Source organism: Scomber japonicus, chromosome 19, assembly GCF_027409825.1.
Source record: "Scomber japonicus isolate fScoJap1 chromosome 19, fScoJap1.pri, whole genome shotgun sequence".
NCBI classification, from domain to species: Eukaryota; Metazoa; Chordata; class Actinopteri; order Scombriformes; family Scombridae; genus Scomber; species Scomber japonicus.
Genome location: NC_070596.1, coordinates 15,216,706 through 15,232,481, shown reverse-complemented (window position 1 = coordinate 15,232,481; position 15,776 = coordinate 15,216,706). Strand labels below are relative to the sequence as shown.

The window sequence follows — 15,776 nt, the reverse complement described above, 5'->3', positions numbered from 1 at the left end:
AAACTTAAAAGATAGTATTCCCCAATTAGTGAATTTAATTGAAACATATCATTGGAAATATATCAAGGTATAAAATAAACCATTCCAAATCGGCACTAATGTTTTTGAACAAAATGTCTCACAACTACAAAAGAAGGTTTTACATACTTAGGGATTAAAATTAGTCCTAATGTGAAACAAATAGTTTCTTTGAATTATGACCCCTTTGTGGACAGAGTGAGGGAGATGCTAAATCGATGGACCCAAATGCCTATATCTATGATTGGTCGCATAAACCTAATTAAAATGTTAGTTTTACCAAAATCTTATCTGTATCTTTTTCAGTCACTTCCACTTCCTTTACTTGACACCTTTTTTCATAACATTATTGATTTGATGAATCAATTAATCTGAAACAATAAGAAGGGCAGACTACAACTAAGGCTATTATATTTACCATATGACAGAGGAAGGCTTCAGCTGCCCAATTTAAAATTATATTACATTACTTAAGGTTAGCACTGTATTATTTTTCAGAGGCTCCCCTTCCAGCAGAAGTCAAAACCAGGGATTCCTCTCAAGCTTTACTTATACTCAACAGGTTTCAAAAAGCTAATTAAGCAGACAAAGAATCCCTTTTTTCAAAATTCCATCTCAGTGTGGTACTCTGCACATCAGCATGTTGGAGACACACCAGCATTATCACACAGTTTTCCCCTATATGGGGCAATAATTGTTTTCTACCTGGGAGAGAAGATGGTGGATTTAGGATGTGGTTTAACTAAGGTGAACATTTCAGACTTATATGCAGAGGGCAACTTGATGTCCTATAATCAGCTATGTGAGAAATATGATATTCCAAGAAAACATTTCTTTAAATACTTGCAGTTGAAACATTTTATTTTATCCACGCATAAACAATTGTTGTCTTTACCTCCATAGTCTAAGACTGAAGATTTAACTCTATCCCACATGAATGGGAGAGGACAATTCGTATTGTTCTATGACCATAATGTTAACCTACTCAAAAGAGTCATCTTCCAAAAAGTTGGAGGCATGGGGAATTGACATAAAGGAGGATATTCTTGAGGCTGATTGGGAAATGGCTTGTTTTAAATGTCTGACCCAGTCTATTAACACAAAATTTAAGTTATTACAATATAAATGGTTGATGCATACTTATCTTACACCTAATAGGTTAAATCACATATTCCCTAATGTGAAATGCAGAGAGGTAAAAGGTACATTCATTTATTGTTTATGGGAGTGTACAAGGATATAACGATTCTTGAAGAGTGTAAAAGAATGTAATGGTCTCATAATTGGTAGGGAAGTTCCCTTGCGAGCCAAACTCTATATAACCAGAGGATTTTGTTGTGACTCAGCAGCAGTCACTGCTCGTTGACTTTGGACTTTTACAAGCCAGAAGGATACAAATGGAATGTGGACAAAGGAAGAGATGGCCTGTCTAGCCCTGGAGAGACTAACATACATTGTAAAAAAGAAAGAAAATTACTTTGCTCACTTGTGGAATCCTTACAGGCAGTTTCTGGAAATTCATGATTTTTAATTGTGATTAATCTGAAACTCTCTGTAATGTCTGCACTGCTCTGATCTTGTTTATTTATTCATTTATCTTTATTTATTTATTTATTTCTTCTTTTGTGTGTGTATATATGTATTTAATTAATAAATAAATTATTTTTATTAATTTATTTATGCTTTGCCAGATTGGAGGATAATGTATTCACTTCATTTGTTGAAATGTTGATGTTTAAAGTCAATATGAAAACCTCAATAAAAATATGTAACTATAGATATTTAGCACAGCTAAAGGGCTACAGCTGTGAAAACACAAACATTAACCGTTGGTGTTGTCACAGCTGTAGCTAAAATGCAGGGACCAAATGACTAAAAAGGAGGCTTCTTAGATGTTTTACTAGTATTTTCTGTATATTTAGAGCTAAATTGACATGAAAATACACATTTAAACCCTATTTTGGAGGTGGAAAGGTACTACTATAGAGAATGACATTGCAGCACCATTGCTTCATTCCTTAAGAAACACTGCTAACCTGAATAACCTATAACCCAAACATAAGCTGATTGAGAATCAAATTCAAGGCTGCTTGTCAGCTACAAGTCTTCAGGGCTTTTTCTCTAATTGCAAAGGAACCACTCCTCCTTGAGCACCCTCAGGCCATCTGGATCTTAAACAAATTTTATTTTTAAGCACTTTGTTTTTTTCTCCATGAACCATCTGATTGGAGGAGTTTTGCAGGAGCGGTGCAGTCTGGGAGGTTTAGTTACAAACCAAATTCAAAGAGGGCTTTAATTGGTGGAGGTGGGGTTTTCATTACCTGGGATGAATGGCTTGCAGAGTTCCTGTGTCAAAGTTGAGAAAATCTTGTGTCCTGTCCCTGATCCTCCACCTATTGGCCTGGTTGCTTATTTAGAGGACCCTTCTCATCCAGCTCTGCACCCCTTCACACTGTTCCCCTGCAGTTAGTTCTTAGTGTTCTTTCCTCCCCTCATGGCAGATGTGATCTTCTCCCTGCAGCCCCGAAAGCCTTCATTTTCCTGGTGAGGAGGCTCTTTATTTAAAACTTAAATATCAAAAGCATTGTGAGCAGTCATGCAAAAAACAAAATTTAAGCTAGAGCTGAGTTGCATTAAAGCTGTGAAAAAGGGCCCTAACTAATGTCTAGAGTCATATATCATCTATTTGAAATGAACCACCAACAAACCGAGGTTACTGCTAGTTAATCTTTGTCACAGATAAGTTTAACTGTCACTGTACATAAAGAGCCTTTCATCCAGTGGATTGTTGTTTCCTCTCAGTTTTAGGGTCATGTAATTTGTTCTGTGGTATTTTAGAAAGGTATTTGAAGATTGAATACAGATGACCAATTATTAGTGATAACTTGAATATAGTCTCAAGTTGTTTCCTCTGTCGCTGTCTGTATTTTGTCCACCCCCCTTGGTGCTTTATGGTGGGGTGGGTTAAAGTTTAATGACGTTGTAATAGTTACAGATTGAGAACAGCAGTAAGTCTATTACCTATCACCTGCTGCAGATCATCGCAAGCACACACATCGAGCAGCCTGTTGCAGGGGCCCCGAGAAAAATCAAGGTAAGACAGAAAATTGTGTTTCATGTCTGGGAGCTTTTATCTCAATCATCAAGGAGGTATAATGTCTAGAGAAAATTGAATCTAAATCACAGGTCTACAGTCAAATTTTTCCACCTTGTTTTACCTACGAAATTGTCCTCTTAACTTTTAACTGTTGAAGTAACTTTGTGCTTTGAGATGCGAAGGCAGGCAAATAATACATGGTTTATGAAAGGTAATGTTCAACAGTGACTCTTATGCCTGTTACATAATCAGTTTTTCATTTGCTTGCCAGAACAAATAATCTGCATGACAGTGGGCTTTAGGGGTTGGGGCAAATGGGACATGTCATTAAGCTAAAATACTCCAGGCCTAAAAGAAAAATAAAAGTACTTATCAGCAACAGAAAGCACAGCCAGGAGGATGCACAGTCACATGTACAAAACTGCACAGTGGTGTCATGTATGATTCAGACGCCTTCACTTACTGTAGAACAATGATTTAGCACAATGCACAATTTCAAGATCCTTCTCTGTTATTTTGTAGTCTAAATTATTTTAAATGTATATTTCAACATATCTGTTTTAACTACAGGTGTGATGATGTATGTGAATTGATGATAGATTAATGAAGTTTTTAAAAAAGCCATTCTGGCCAGGACATTTATAAAATAAAATGTAGACACATTTTAAACTTGATGCAGACTGAAGACTGGACGGATGTTCGGACATTATCGTTGTCCATGGGATCTCCATATATAATTTTGACTTATTGGCAGCAAGTTAAAATGATCAATTCTCAACAATTATTTCGTTTAGAAGAACCCCAAAAAAGAGTGAATACATTACTGGGAAATACTTAGAAGGCTGGTTAGTAAGGGTGGTGTTTGGATGAATGTGATCTTGATGTGATTGAGTTTTAAATGAAATAACAGGATTATATATATTGTGATAAGCACTGTTGTATTGTATATGCATTTATTTCAAAATATTTCCCTTTATATTCACAATTTCACAAAAAAGACTCCCCAAATTTAAATGAGGTATATTTTCAAAAAGACAAGTGGTATAAAGGCTCAGTGGCTGCACTACTATCCTTATTTACTCTCTTTCGCAGCATACTGTAGAACAGTGAGTGCATGAGTTAAAGAGACTTTGATGTCCTTGATCATCTGTTTCCTTAATCTGTCTGTTGACCACTAAAAGTACATGTGGACATGCTGTAACAGAATACACACGTGCAACTTTTTGATGATACAGTAAGTTGTTATCAGGTTTGCTATGGTTTTATTTGGGGAATAAAATAATTTGATTTGATTATTTATTGTCTGGTTTTATTATATCTGGTTTCATTCAGTATTGTCCTTACCTTTTATTATTCTAAACTATTCTACTGTCTCACACACAACATGTGGATTTAAACATGTTTATGCATGAGTGGATGTATGTATGCGGTACTATGTACTATGAATGCATGTGCCAGTATGTTGTGCGATGTAGTGGCTTGGAGCTAAAGACAAATTTCCCCGCAGTATAGTAAAGGATGTCTTATCTTATCCAGTATTTATGACTGTATTGTATATGTCACAAGGAGAAATTGGTTGTACAGCAAATTTTATCCTGTAAAACAACAAAGCACATGAACACAACAAACACATAAAATTACTTAAATAAACACAAAAGAAAGCAGAGTAAAAAAATATGAAACAATTTAAAACAAAGGGTTTAAATATAAATAAAAATGTTGTTTTTTAAATGTTTTTTCAGACATTATATAAAGTATTTATTGGTCCTGACGTAAGAATGGTCAAGAAAACAATAATTGTGGCACTGGCAGTGCTGCTGGTGGCCTGTGTTGCCACTTTTGTGGGCGTCTTCTTTGGTGTGGGGAGAAGGCAGTCCTCCAATGAGGGAGTATACTCGAGGGCAGCTGTGGCCGCAGATGCTGGGCCTTGCTCTGAGATTGGCAGGTGAGAGCTCACACATTGAATCTATCCTTCATGACAGACATGTTGCTGCTTTCCACAACTGCAGATACTGTAAACAGGCTCTTATATGTATGCAAACATTTAAAACAAAAATCACAAATTCATTAACATTATCTGCATGAACAAATACAATTTGAGCATAAATGCAAATCCATGTGAACCTGCTTAAATATATTTTACTGGTTGTACCTACACAGGATTTAAGATCTCGAATATAAAAAGCTAATCCTCCAATCTTTCCTTTCCTGTGTGTGTTAAAATTAATTTTGCTCCAGAGACATATTGAAGAAAGGAGGGTCTGCAGTAGATGCCTCCATAGCTGCTTTGCTGTGTGTTGGGCTGATGAATGCTCACAGTATGGGCATTGGAGGGGGGCTTTTCTTCAACATCTATGATGCAAAAACCGGTACACTTTTGCAATAGCATACATCTCCACCACAAAATGTTCACTTTTCTACTTTCCTTTATAAATTACATACAACATCCTGACCATCTGGATACTAAATGCTTTTTACTGGTGTGTGACATCAACACAGGGAAAGTTGAGTCCATTAATGCCAGGGAGATGGCTCCACGCAATGCAACAGAGAACATGTTTGGCAACAACACAGATTTATCCCGGAGAGGTAATGTTTAACTGCGTGCTATCACACATGGTAACAATGCTGTTGAATACATTATAAAAAGAGTAGATGACCTTGTGACAGCAACACATAAAATATAGATTAGAGATTACAATATATTGTATAAAAGCTGTAACAGGCTGCACCATAAAAAATACCTGAATACCTATGAGGTAATATTATAATTCTGTGTCCTTGGTTTCCACGGTTGATAGGAGGGTTGTCGATTGCTGTACCAGGGGAGATTCGAGGCTACCAAATGGCACACGACCGACATGGCAAACTGCCTTGGAAAGACTTGTTCCAGCCAAGCATTGATCTCGCGGAAAAAGGTTTCCCTTTGGGCAGGGCACTTGCCACTGCTCTGTCCAGAAACAGGAGAACCATCGAGGGGGACACAGCCCTGTGGTGAGAGGCATCGACCTGAGGGTGTATAAAATCAGTGTCTGATTATTGGAAAGTCACTTGAAACCTTGTTCATTAACCTCTTAAATGATCCTTCCCTCTCTTTCAGTGAGGTGTTTTGTGGGAAAACTGGTCAAATCCTAAAGGAAAATGAAACCATTACATTTCCTAAGCTTGCAGTGTCCTATAGGACAATAGCTGAAGAGGGTCCTGATGCTTTCTACAAAGGACAACTAGCTCAGAATCTTGTGACAGATATTCAAGCAGCAGGTAGTATTTTTAAAGTAACTGTTAATTTTGTTCATAGCTATAGGCAGTCCTCTTATAACCTGATTCTTAAGCTGTTACTTTACATTCATTTGAGTTAGGGAAATCTGCAGTCACGTATTATTGTGTCTCTAGAAAAGCAGTTTTCTTTGTTTGCCCCATTCTTGATCCAGGTCTGAATATCATAACATTTTCACTGATTTTGTTAAACTGAGCTCACTTCAGACTCCCAGCAAAAATATATTTTTTTAAATCCTTCTATAAATAGTGGCAATAGCAAGTTTCCAATTTTGTGATTTATAAAGGAAAAGTTTAAAATTGAGTCATCTTTTTAATCTAGACATTTTATTTTACAGCTATTTATGAAGGCACATTCTGTGTAAAGGACATTATAATTTTCATCATTATTACCACTACAAAGTCAAGTCAGGTCAATTTTATTTGCATAGACCAATATCACAAATCACGAATTTGCCTCAGGGAGCTTTACAGTCAGTACAGCAATACATCATCTGCTGTCCTTAGACCCTCGATTCGATGAAGGAACACTCCCTAAAAAACCCTTTAAAAGGTAAATGGAAGAAAAGCTACAGATTAACTACAAGTCATTTTCTAGAAAAAGACTTCAAGACATAAAATAAAATATTCTAAAATGCACCTCTCTCTGCACATCTAATTTCCATGTTAAGGAGGATTTATATTTCCAATTCTGTCCAAGTGTGCATTCACAGTGTTTGTCAATCCCTGCATAGGCGGTATCATCACAATGGAGGATCTGAAGGATTATATGCCTGTCTTGGATGAGAACCCTTTAAGGGTGGATGTGGGGGAGTACACCATGGCTGTTCTCAATGCCCCCGCTAGCGGCCCTGTGCTCTCACTGATATTAAACATCTTGAATGGTAAGCCTTGATGCTTTGTCCAAAAACACCCTGAGTGGGAGAGAATGTGCTTTAATGTGAGCTGCCACCACTTTGCCAGTCATTCTCAAAGAAAGCACTCCACTGTGAGGAGCATGTTTAGCTACTTCGCTGGAAATCCACTCTTAAAATATTTGCTGGCCTAAAGTTACCTAAAGAGTAACCTACTTAAAGAGTAGTTTGAACCAAACACAGATATGCATTTGTAATGCTTTATCACATGACTGTAACCAATATCATTAGATAGATTTTTTTTACACAATGCACAAGTCATGTTCACATTGGTGGATGACAGCCTCTGTCATTAATCAAAAGCTTAGGTGACCTACAAATGTTGTGTTTCACTGACAAGTGACCTCTTGTGAGCATGAGAATAATGACTGTTGATGATCTTAATGACTGTTCACCTTCAGAACCAAAGACAGAAGACAGAGCGTGATGTTATTATCTAACTTCCTGTCATGTTGACGTCTTTTAACCATGACCATAATCTTTCCCTTAAATTAAATATCTCAACAACAAACATTCATGATCCCCATAAGTTGCATTTTAATGATTTTAAAGTTCCTTTGAGTACCACCACCAGCAAGCCTAAATATTAAATTATTCAGTGAAAAATCTCAATTTACTTGGTAGATTACTTCTTAATTTGGTATTTGGTCTCATAATGACTTCGGGACAGAATGATAGCTTTTTCATTAAGTTCTGCCAGCAGGTTGAACTTTGTGTTTCAGAGTGAAAAGTCTCAGCAATTACTGGATAAATTGCCTTGAAATTTGGCATTCAGTTCCTCCAGGATGATAAACCACAGTAATATTGTTGATGATCCATGGCCTTTTAATTCAGTGTTTACCATAAAATCTAAAATTCGAATTTGCCCAATACTTTATTCTCTACCCAGATATCTGCTAAAGAAATGGGTCTAAGCTACACTTTGTTTAGTGCCAATCAGAAAATGTCATAATAATATGCTAAACACTGATGGTGAACATGGTAACAGTGACTCCTGCTAAACATCACCATGGTAAAATTGTCATCTTAAGCTGTTAGCATTCATTAAACATTAACATTTAGCTCAAAGCATGGCTGTGAAGTGTGACCTCACAGAAGCTGTTGGCGTGGCAGTAGTCATATTAGTTACTGTAATTGCATGCATTCACCTCAACCTCTAATAAAAGTATTAAGAAAGCTTTTTCTTAGCTTAGCACTTAATGATACAGAGGTGCTTGAAAACACCTCACATCAGCCAAAGTAAGTTTTTAAATATATTATACAGATAATGTAAAACGATAATTAACATATGACCAACTCAGTTATCATACAACCTTACTGAGTAATCTGATGATGTGACTGCTCACATTTCCTGAAGTTGAACCGTCTTAAACCATACATGACAGATCGTAAAAAGCTAATATAACTCACTTTTATAAGGAACACATGGGTTGTTTTTAAAGACACTGACAAACAACTTGTTTTGGTGTTTCATTACAGCATATGAGGACTTGAATTGTTGATACTGACAGCACAGATGGTGCCTCACAATGACCTAAAGCAATAGCTACTAAAACAATAGCAAGCTGAAATCTAACTTCTTCTAATTTAGAGAATGATCTAACTGAAATGCTACTGAATCTGCAGTCTAACTGTGACAGAAAGGCTTTTTGAAAATTTGCAGTAATTACGATCCAAAGATAATTGCTGCCTGAGTCCTCACACCTATGAGGCTCAAAGCTACCTCGGTCCATCATCATTTTCATTGAACAATCATTCTGTGTGCACCATAATCTGTGTAATATAACATTCTGTTTTGTTGGCTGGTCATAGACTTTTTACAGAAATTGTCCATGTTGAAGACACTGTTTCTTTGCGTCACCTACTTTTCAGTGCAGTGACAGAGTCTGTGTCCGAGGATTAGATGAGAAACTTCCTCCTGAAGTAATTAATCTCTCTCAACCTTCCCTTCCTCTGACTGGCCACCCACTCACTGTGGCCCCCTGCCTCACACACTCACGCTAATCTCACCAATTTACCTCTAATTGGACACAGTCGAATGGTGGAGGCACACGTTTCAGTGACTGCCCAAAACTTTCATCCTGCTGATTTTCCGTGACTCCTGTCTCTGTCCGACAGCTGAAACCCATCAAACCAAAACTCTCCAGTTCCCTCAATCTTCCTCCATTTGCTCTCTATGGCTGTCAGTTCAGGCGAATACCCATGGTCTACTCAGCACAGCTTCCAGACTAAATACAAACACGGGAATAGTCCATTTTAGCTGTCTCCTTTCCTTACCTGAGCAGCTGTCTGAATGAAGACAGATGAACGAGGCTGTGGTCTAAATCGAGTTACTGATTGTGTGTATTTTCTACAGGGTACCACTTCACCTCGGATAGTGTGGCAAGCACTGACAAAAAGATCCTAACCTACCATCGCATTGTGGAGGCTTTTCGCTTTGCTTATGCAAAAAGGACCCTGCTTGGAGATCCAGCATACCTCAACATTACAGATGTAAGGTCATGGTCTCTGCTTAAAACACAATTAACAATGAAAGCCTTTATCCAGAACCAGTAGCAGCTGCTCTTGTATGTAAAGTCTTCCTCAGGTTCAAACAATCACACATTGAATTAAGAACAAGTTTCAATCACACATGTATTCACTTTCATAGTTACATCCAGTAAACACCAGAATATGAGTCAATAGTTATAATATAATATATATTTCACTTTCTCTCCAAAAGTTAATTCAGAATATGACTTCAATGACATATGCCGAAGACCTCCATGCAAAGATTACAGATGACACCACGCATCACATGAACTACTACGAGCCAGAGTTTTACCTGCCTGATAACCATGGGACTGCACACCTCTCTGTGGTAGCAGAGGATGGAAGCGCTGTGGCAGCCACCAGCACCATTAACCACTTGTATGATGTCCTTATTAGTCATGATATATATATTAATAATACTGTATAAGCTGATTGATCTTGTCTCCGTAACTCCCTTGATATCTTGATGGTTATTATATATTATTATTATCATATATTATTTTCCTGCAGTTTTGGCTCCAAAGTCATGTCAAGATCAACAGGGATCCTCCTCAACAATGAGATGGATGACTTCAGCTCCCCATTCATCACAAATGGCTTTGGAGTGCCTCCTTCACCCAACAACTTCATCAGGCCTGGTTAGATTACAGCCAACTCACATGAAACACACATAAGGGTTCTCAAATCTAGTAAAACTGACATTAAATATAGATTGGCTGTTCAACTGTGGGCTGCAGAACAGATCTGGCAGAGGTTGGCCTGTACCTCTTGATACTGTACATTATGTCTTTGGATTGAACTGTGAAAGGACAAACACGTGTTTAGTTTGACTGTTTTAAACTTACATCACCATTGTATTCTGTTAAAAGGGAAACGGCCAATGTCTTCGATGAGTCCAGCCCTCCTCTTTGACAAAAGCAACAACATTAAGATGGTGGTCGGAGGTTCAGGGGGAACAAAAATCACTACCTCCATAGCTCAGGTAAGCTACAAGCTAGTCATTCATGTCAGTCTAAAGTTGATACATCTGTTGTAACCATTTAGAGTACTTTGTGTAGTGTACTACAGCTAAAAGATAAGGCAAGTGATTTTCTATATGTTTCTTATTGTCAACAAATCTCATGTGCAAAGCCAAAACAACAATAAATTGATCCTACTTATTAGCTTGTCGCACTAACACAACCTCTTAGCTTTGCCCTATTGTACATTTGTACAGTTTTCTAAAAACATTTGTTCAAAGTCAAGAGGTTGTGATGTAGCAAAACAAAGTAGTGAAGCTCTGTTACAGAGCCACATTGGCACCTGCCATGCACAGAACCACTCTCAGGAGATTGAAAACATGACATTTCTAAACAAACTACTGAGCCAAAACCTTTTGTCACCAAGGGTAACACTGTGGCTCATTGATGTGTTTTTAATAGTTTTTGGGAGCTGTAGGCAATGGAGGTCTACTGCACAGCTTTGGGATCAGTTCATTGTTGGTTTGGTTTTTGCACAGGAGATTTGTTGACAGTAAGAAAAATATAGAGAATCACCAATGATATCCTTTAAGTAAGTAAGTAGTTTAATATATACATACATCTGTTTTTTTGTTCTTTTTTTAAATATAGTTAATTTTGAATATACTGATAATTTATTCTCAGTAAAGTTTACTGTTTCAGTGCACTGATTTTATGCAATAAGTTTTATTGCTAAGCTGTAAAATGTCATGCCTCTATTACATAACTTTGTCACAAGTGTTTTATAACCACATTTGAAGGATCACTGCAAAAAATGTGTGTGTTTGTATAAATTCTGTATATGTAAGATCATTGATAATATATCCATATCACAATATTTTTAATCCCTAATATCAGTATCAGCAGTATCAGTCGTGCCTCAGTTTAAATGATCTTTGGGTGACTTATTTTTGCTCTTTATACTGTAGGTGATTCTGAACGAACTGTTCTTCGGCTATGATTTGAAGAAAGCTGTATCAGAGCCAAGGCTCCACAATCAGCTGGTTCCTAACGCCACTGTGGCAGAACCTGACTTTGACAAAGTGAGTGTCACAAACGGCAAAAAAATGTGTGACTAATGGTGAAAGATAAGTGTGACTAATGGCAGGGTGGTGTGGTGTGAAGGGAAACAATTCTTCAACCAAAAGCTCAGCAAACCCCAGACCCTTATACCTCAGTCATGACTGGCACCGGGAACATTATATTTACCTTCAGGGATCAATACAGTATATCAATAAGGAGAAAATATTCTGTATACTAATAGTCTAATTTGTGACCTGAATAAAAATAGAAGTTTTATGTAATAGCAGAACAGTATTAATCTCAAACTAAAAGATTGTTGATTTCTGAGTCAACATTTGACTCAGAAATAAATAATCAAACTAGACCTCTTGTATAAAATGGAATTTATAAAGCTCTACTGTTGCATCTTCCAAACTACCTCACAACCCTTTAAATGAAATGAACTGCAAACTGCCCTCGAACTTGAGTCTTACAATCCTCTTGGAGATTTTAGAGTTTTATTATCTGATGTTTTTCGTGTGATTCTTGTTTAATTTCCTTGTTTATTATGTAGTTGTGGTGTTTCTGCCTGCTGATTATATTCTTCTCCTCTGAATATTTCTTGTTATCGGGTCTCTCTTGGAAAATGCATCTTAAGCTCAATGAGACTGACCAATGAAATAAAGATCAAAGAAAATAAAGATCTTAAAATTTCGTAAATCTATGAAGAAGCTTAAACCAGATCTTTTTTAGGCTACATGTTGAAGAATTCATTTAAATAGCTCAAATATGTAAGTTAAATTAAAAAAATTAACAATAATTGAGAAAAGGTTGAACTCTTCTTGGTCCTGATGACTCAAGTGTACACACTCTATATATTTTACATGCTGTAGGTTGTTAATAATGCAGTAATAATGTAACTCAATTTGTATTATAATATCTAAGTCTGTAGGACACTGTAGACAGCACACACATTAAAATACTCCACAACAAATAATTATAAAGAAAGCCACAAACTAAATATATAAAATGTGAAACTATTTATTTTCTTTAATGCATTTATTTTAGCAGTAGTCAGTAGTCAGACTGCCAAACTAAATACAGCTGATGTGTAAAACTGGACCATCACTTCCTTTTTTCTTTTAGCTTCAGCAACAAACATAATCTCCAATGAGCCAGATCTAAGGTCTAGTACTTGTTATTCTCCTATTTAAAGTTATCAGAGATTTTATTGCTCTTTCACATTCTCAACTGGTTTCTCTTCAATTCAAAGTGTCAGTGTCCTTTCCCCCTCTTTAATGAGTTCTACAATCGTATCTTTATGATGTTATAATCCTGCTGATTGTGTGTCGAGCAGTGTTTCCCCTGAATTATTACTCACTGTTTACAGGCTTTTACAACTCAACATGAACTCTTAAAATGGGCATTATGACCCTTTATCAAAACACATGACACAACAGCCCTGATAAACTCAGCCTTATCAAAGAAGCCTGATCACATTTCTATATTCACATTCATCAATATAGTTCTAAATGTGTTGTTTCATTTTTACATTCAGACCATGTCACCTACTCCGTTTTCCTTTGTTTTCAAATGTTTTCCTATTTACAGAACGTCCTGGATGGTTTAGCATTGAAGAACCACGAGATAACGGAGCTCACATCAACAGGAGCTGTGATACAAGCGGTCGTTCGTCACGATGACGGACTCCATGCTCAGTCAGATCCTCGCAAGTGGGCGTACGCTGCAGGGTACTGAGGTCATACACACACCTCTCATTATGTAGAGAGGCTGTAGCAGTGCGAACCTTGATACCAGTGGTACAAGTTGGGAGATTAGGGACTTAATAAAAGACTGTCAGCTGTCTTGTGCACCAATTATTCTCTCATTATGTTCAAACAATGTTCATGTAACTGAGATAACAGAACACTGATCTATTGCTCTTTATGACCTTGAAAACAAAGTGCCAAATTCTGAAATTAATTCTGAATATAGCTGCTGTATTTATGTCACCTCATCATTTCATGTAATTAAGAAATGTACACATTTTAGAGGACTCTTTCAAAAGCCAAAACTGAAATATGGACACAGAAGTAGCTGTAAATGTGTAAAAGAAACAATTCTTACCTATTTATGAAGCACTTTTGTAAATCATTAGCAATGTAAAGCTTTTTCCTGTTATTGTTGTCTATTAAAGATATATTTTGATGGCTACGGTAATTATTATAATATCACTGAATAAACTCAAATTAAGGGAATATTCACAGAACAAATCAACCAAAACAGTGAGAACTAATAACATACATTTTCAATCATGCCTTAAACATGACAGACACCTTTGTTGATATAAAGGGCTAAAACACTTCTAGGACATCCAGTCCTACAGCACATAATGACTTACAGTAATTTTACCACAACCCAAAGTGCAATGACCTATAATGACCCCAGGCAATATTACAGCTGTTGCAGCTCACTGTCACTGCTGGGATTCAGGGCCTTCGTTTTCTCAGCTGGAATGTAAATGAGTTACATAATTACCTGAATGTCTAAATATGTAAAATTATAGTGACTTTATTAGCATTTTTGCTCGAAATAGCAGATGTTATAAGAAACACACAATAAAAGTGTGGGTGTGTAAATATTACATGGTATAGGCTCAGGGGTGCATTAATGAACGGGCTAACCTGGGCTACAGCCCCAGGGCCTCCACCATGGGGGGGCCTCTAAAAATTGAGAATAATTATATAGGCTAATGAACACTCGACCATAACTCATATGACGCTGCACTACAGTGACATCTGGTGATAAAAGTGATGGGGATGGTGCCCCCATGCATAGCCTATGGAACAGTTTATTTACTAGCCTAAGTGAAATATTGTGCTGATGTAATTGTGTGTGTGGGTGAGTATATGTTGGCTCATTTGCAAAAATGAAATGCACATAGTTAATGTTACATACAATGGTACAAATAAATGGCGCAGAGCCAAAGATGACCTTGTATTGAGTTTTATAGGCAAAATATAGTGTGTGAACCACTTAGGGATGGGGGGCTCATAAAGAGAAGCACGGGGTGCGGGGTGGGGTGGGGGGCGGGGCTCATAAAGTTCTGTAGCCCCATTGGCCTCCAGTGATGTTAATGCACCCCTGTATAGGCTACATCTAGGAACTCCCGAGGATGCTATGAAGCCTTGCCAAACTCTGTTTAAAATATCTCTATTTGTGGTACCTGGTGGGTTTCTAAGGCGACTAGGAGAATAGAAAAATGAACAAGAACCAAATTCAGACTGGAATTTCCCTTTAAGGCCCAATTAGGCACAACCTCAGTTCCACAAAGTTATAATGAACTTTAGTTGAGAGTTATGTAACTCAGACAGGCCAATTTACTCACCCTTAAGCTATGAAAAAATACCTCAACTCTGTGTGTATCAAAGTCTAAATGGCCTTGGATTTTGCATTATGATAGTTACAAATAAAGACACACAAATTCAAAATGCATGTGTATTAACATTAAGCAAGTACTGTTGAGATCATTTACTTCATCAAGGCACTTTGTGATTGGAATTGTACTAACACTGAAAGTCAGAGTCATCTAAGGATTATTTAACTGCCTCTGGGACATTTTCTATAGTGAATGAGGCTTACTTTAAATGGCTGTTATTTATACAAAGAAGGCAATATCATGACTCTGAAGCCATAAAGTCACAACTTACCACGATTAACTCATTTGTCATACAACAAAGGCAGTGGTGCTTCACAAGGAGTAAAATTAGCATGATCTCATAACTCACATCTAGTGCCTCAAAGGAAAACGGAGCAGAATCCACTTAAGAAATCATTACTAATTCATGAGTCTCTCTGCTAAGATGTGTTTCATTGCTGCTTCCTTTCATCCCCATTGCAAAAGTGCTGCTCTGAAACAAGGCAAACAGGAAGACATGG

The 15,776-nt window shown here is 37.1% G+C and overlaps 1 protein-coding gene across 1 annotated transcript; it reads left to right on the top strand.

Annotated features, from left to right (window-relative positions):
• The first annotated feature begins 4,893 nt into the window (after positions 1–4,893).
• ggt1b (gamma-glutamyltransferase 1b) lies at positions 4,894–13,832 on the top strand. The gene is made up of 12 exons (XM_053340106.1): positions 4,894–5,060; positions 5,354–5,484; positions 5,615–5,704; positions 5,917–6,109; positions 6,216–6,376; positions 7,126–7,275; positions 9,662–9,798; positions 10,028–10,215; positions 10,348–10,475; positions 10,707–10,819; positions 11,765–11,878; positions 13,449–13,832. Exons 1-12 carry the CDS (start codon positions 4,894–4,896, stop codon positions 13,593–13,595), a joined length of 1,719 nt encoding a protein of 572 aa, XP_053196081.1. The 3' UTR covers positions 13,596–13,832.
• Positions 13,833–15,776: the final 1,944 nt, after the last annotated feature.

Excerpts from the sequence above, each read along its gene's own strand:
- ggt1b (XM_053340106.1), top strand. The coding sequence starts at position 4,894 with ATGGTCAAGAAAACAATAATTGTGGCACTGGCAGTGCTGCTGGTGGCC. Across the intron at positions 6,377-7,125 it reads GACAGATATTCAAGCAGCAG|GCGGTATCATCACAATGGAG; the intron begins GTAGTATTTTTA and ends ATCCCTGCATAG. Across the intron at positions 11,879-13,448 it reads CAGAACCTGACTTTGACAAA|AACGTCCTGGATGGTTTAGC; the intron begins GTGAGTGTCACA and ends TCCTATTTACAG.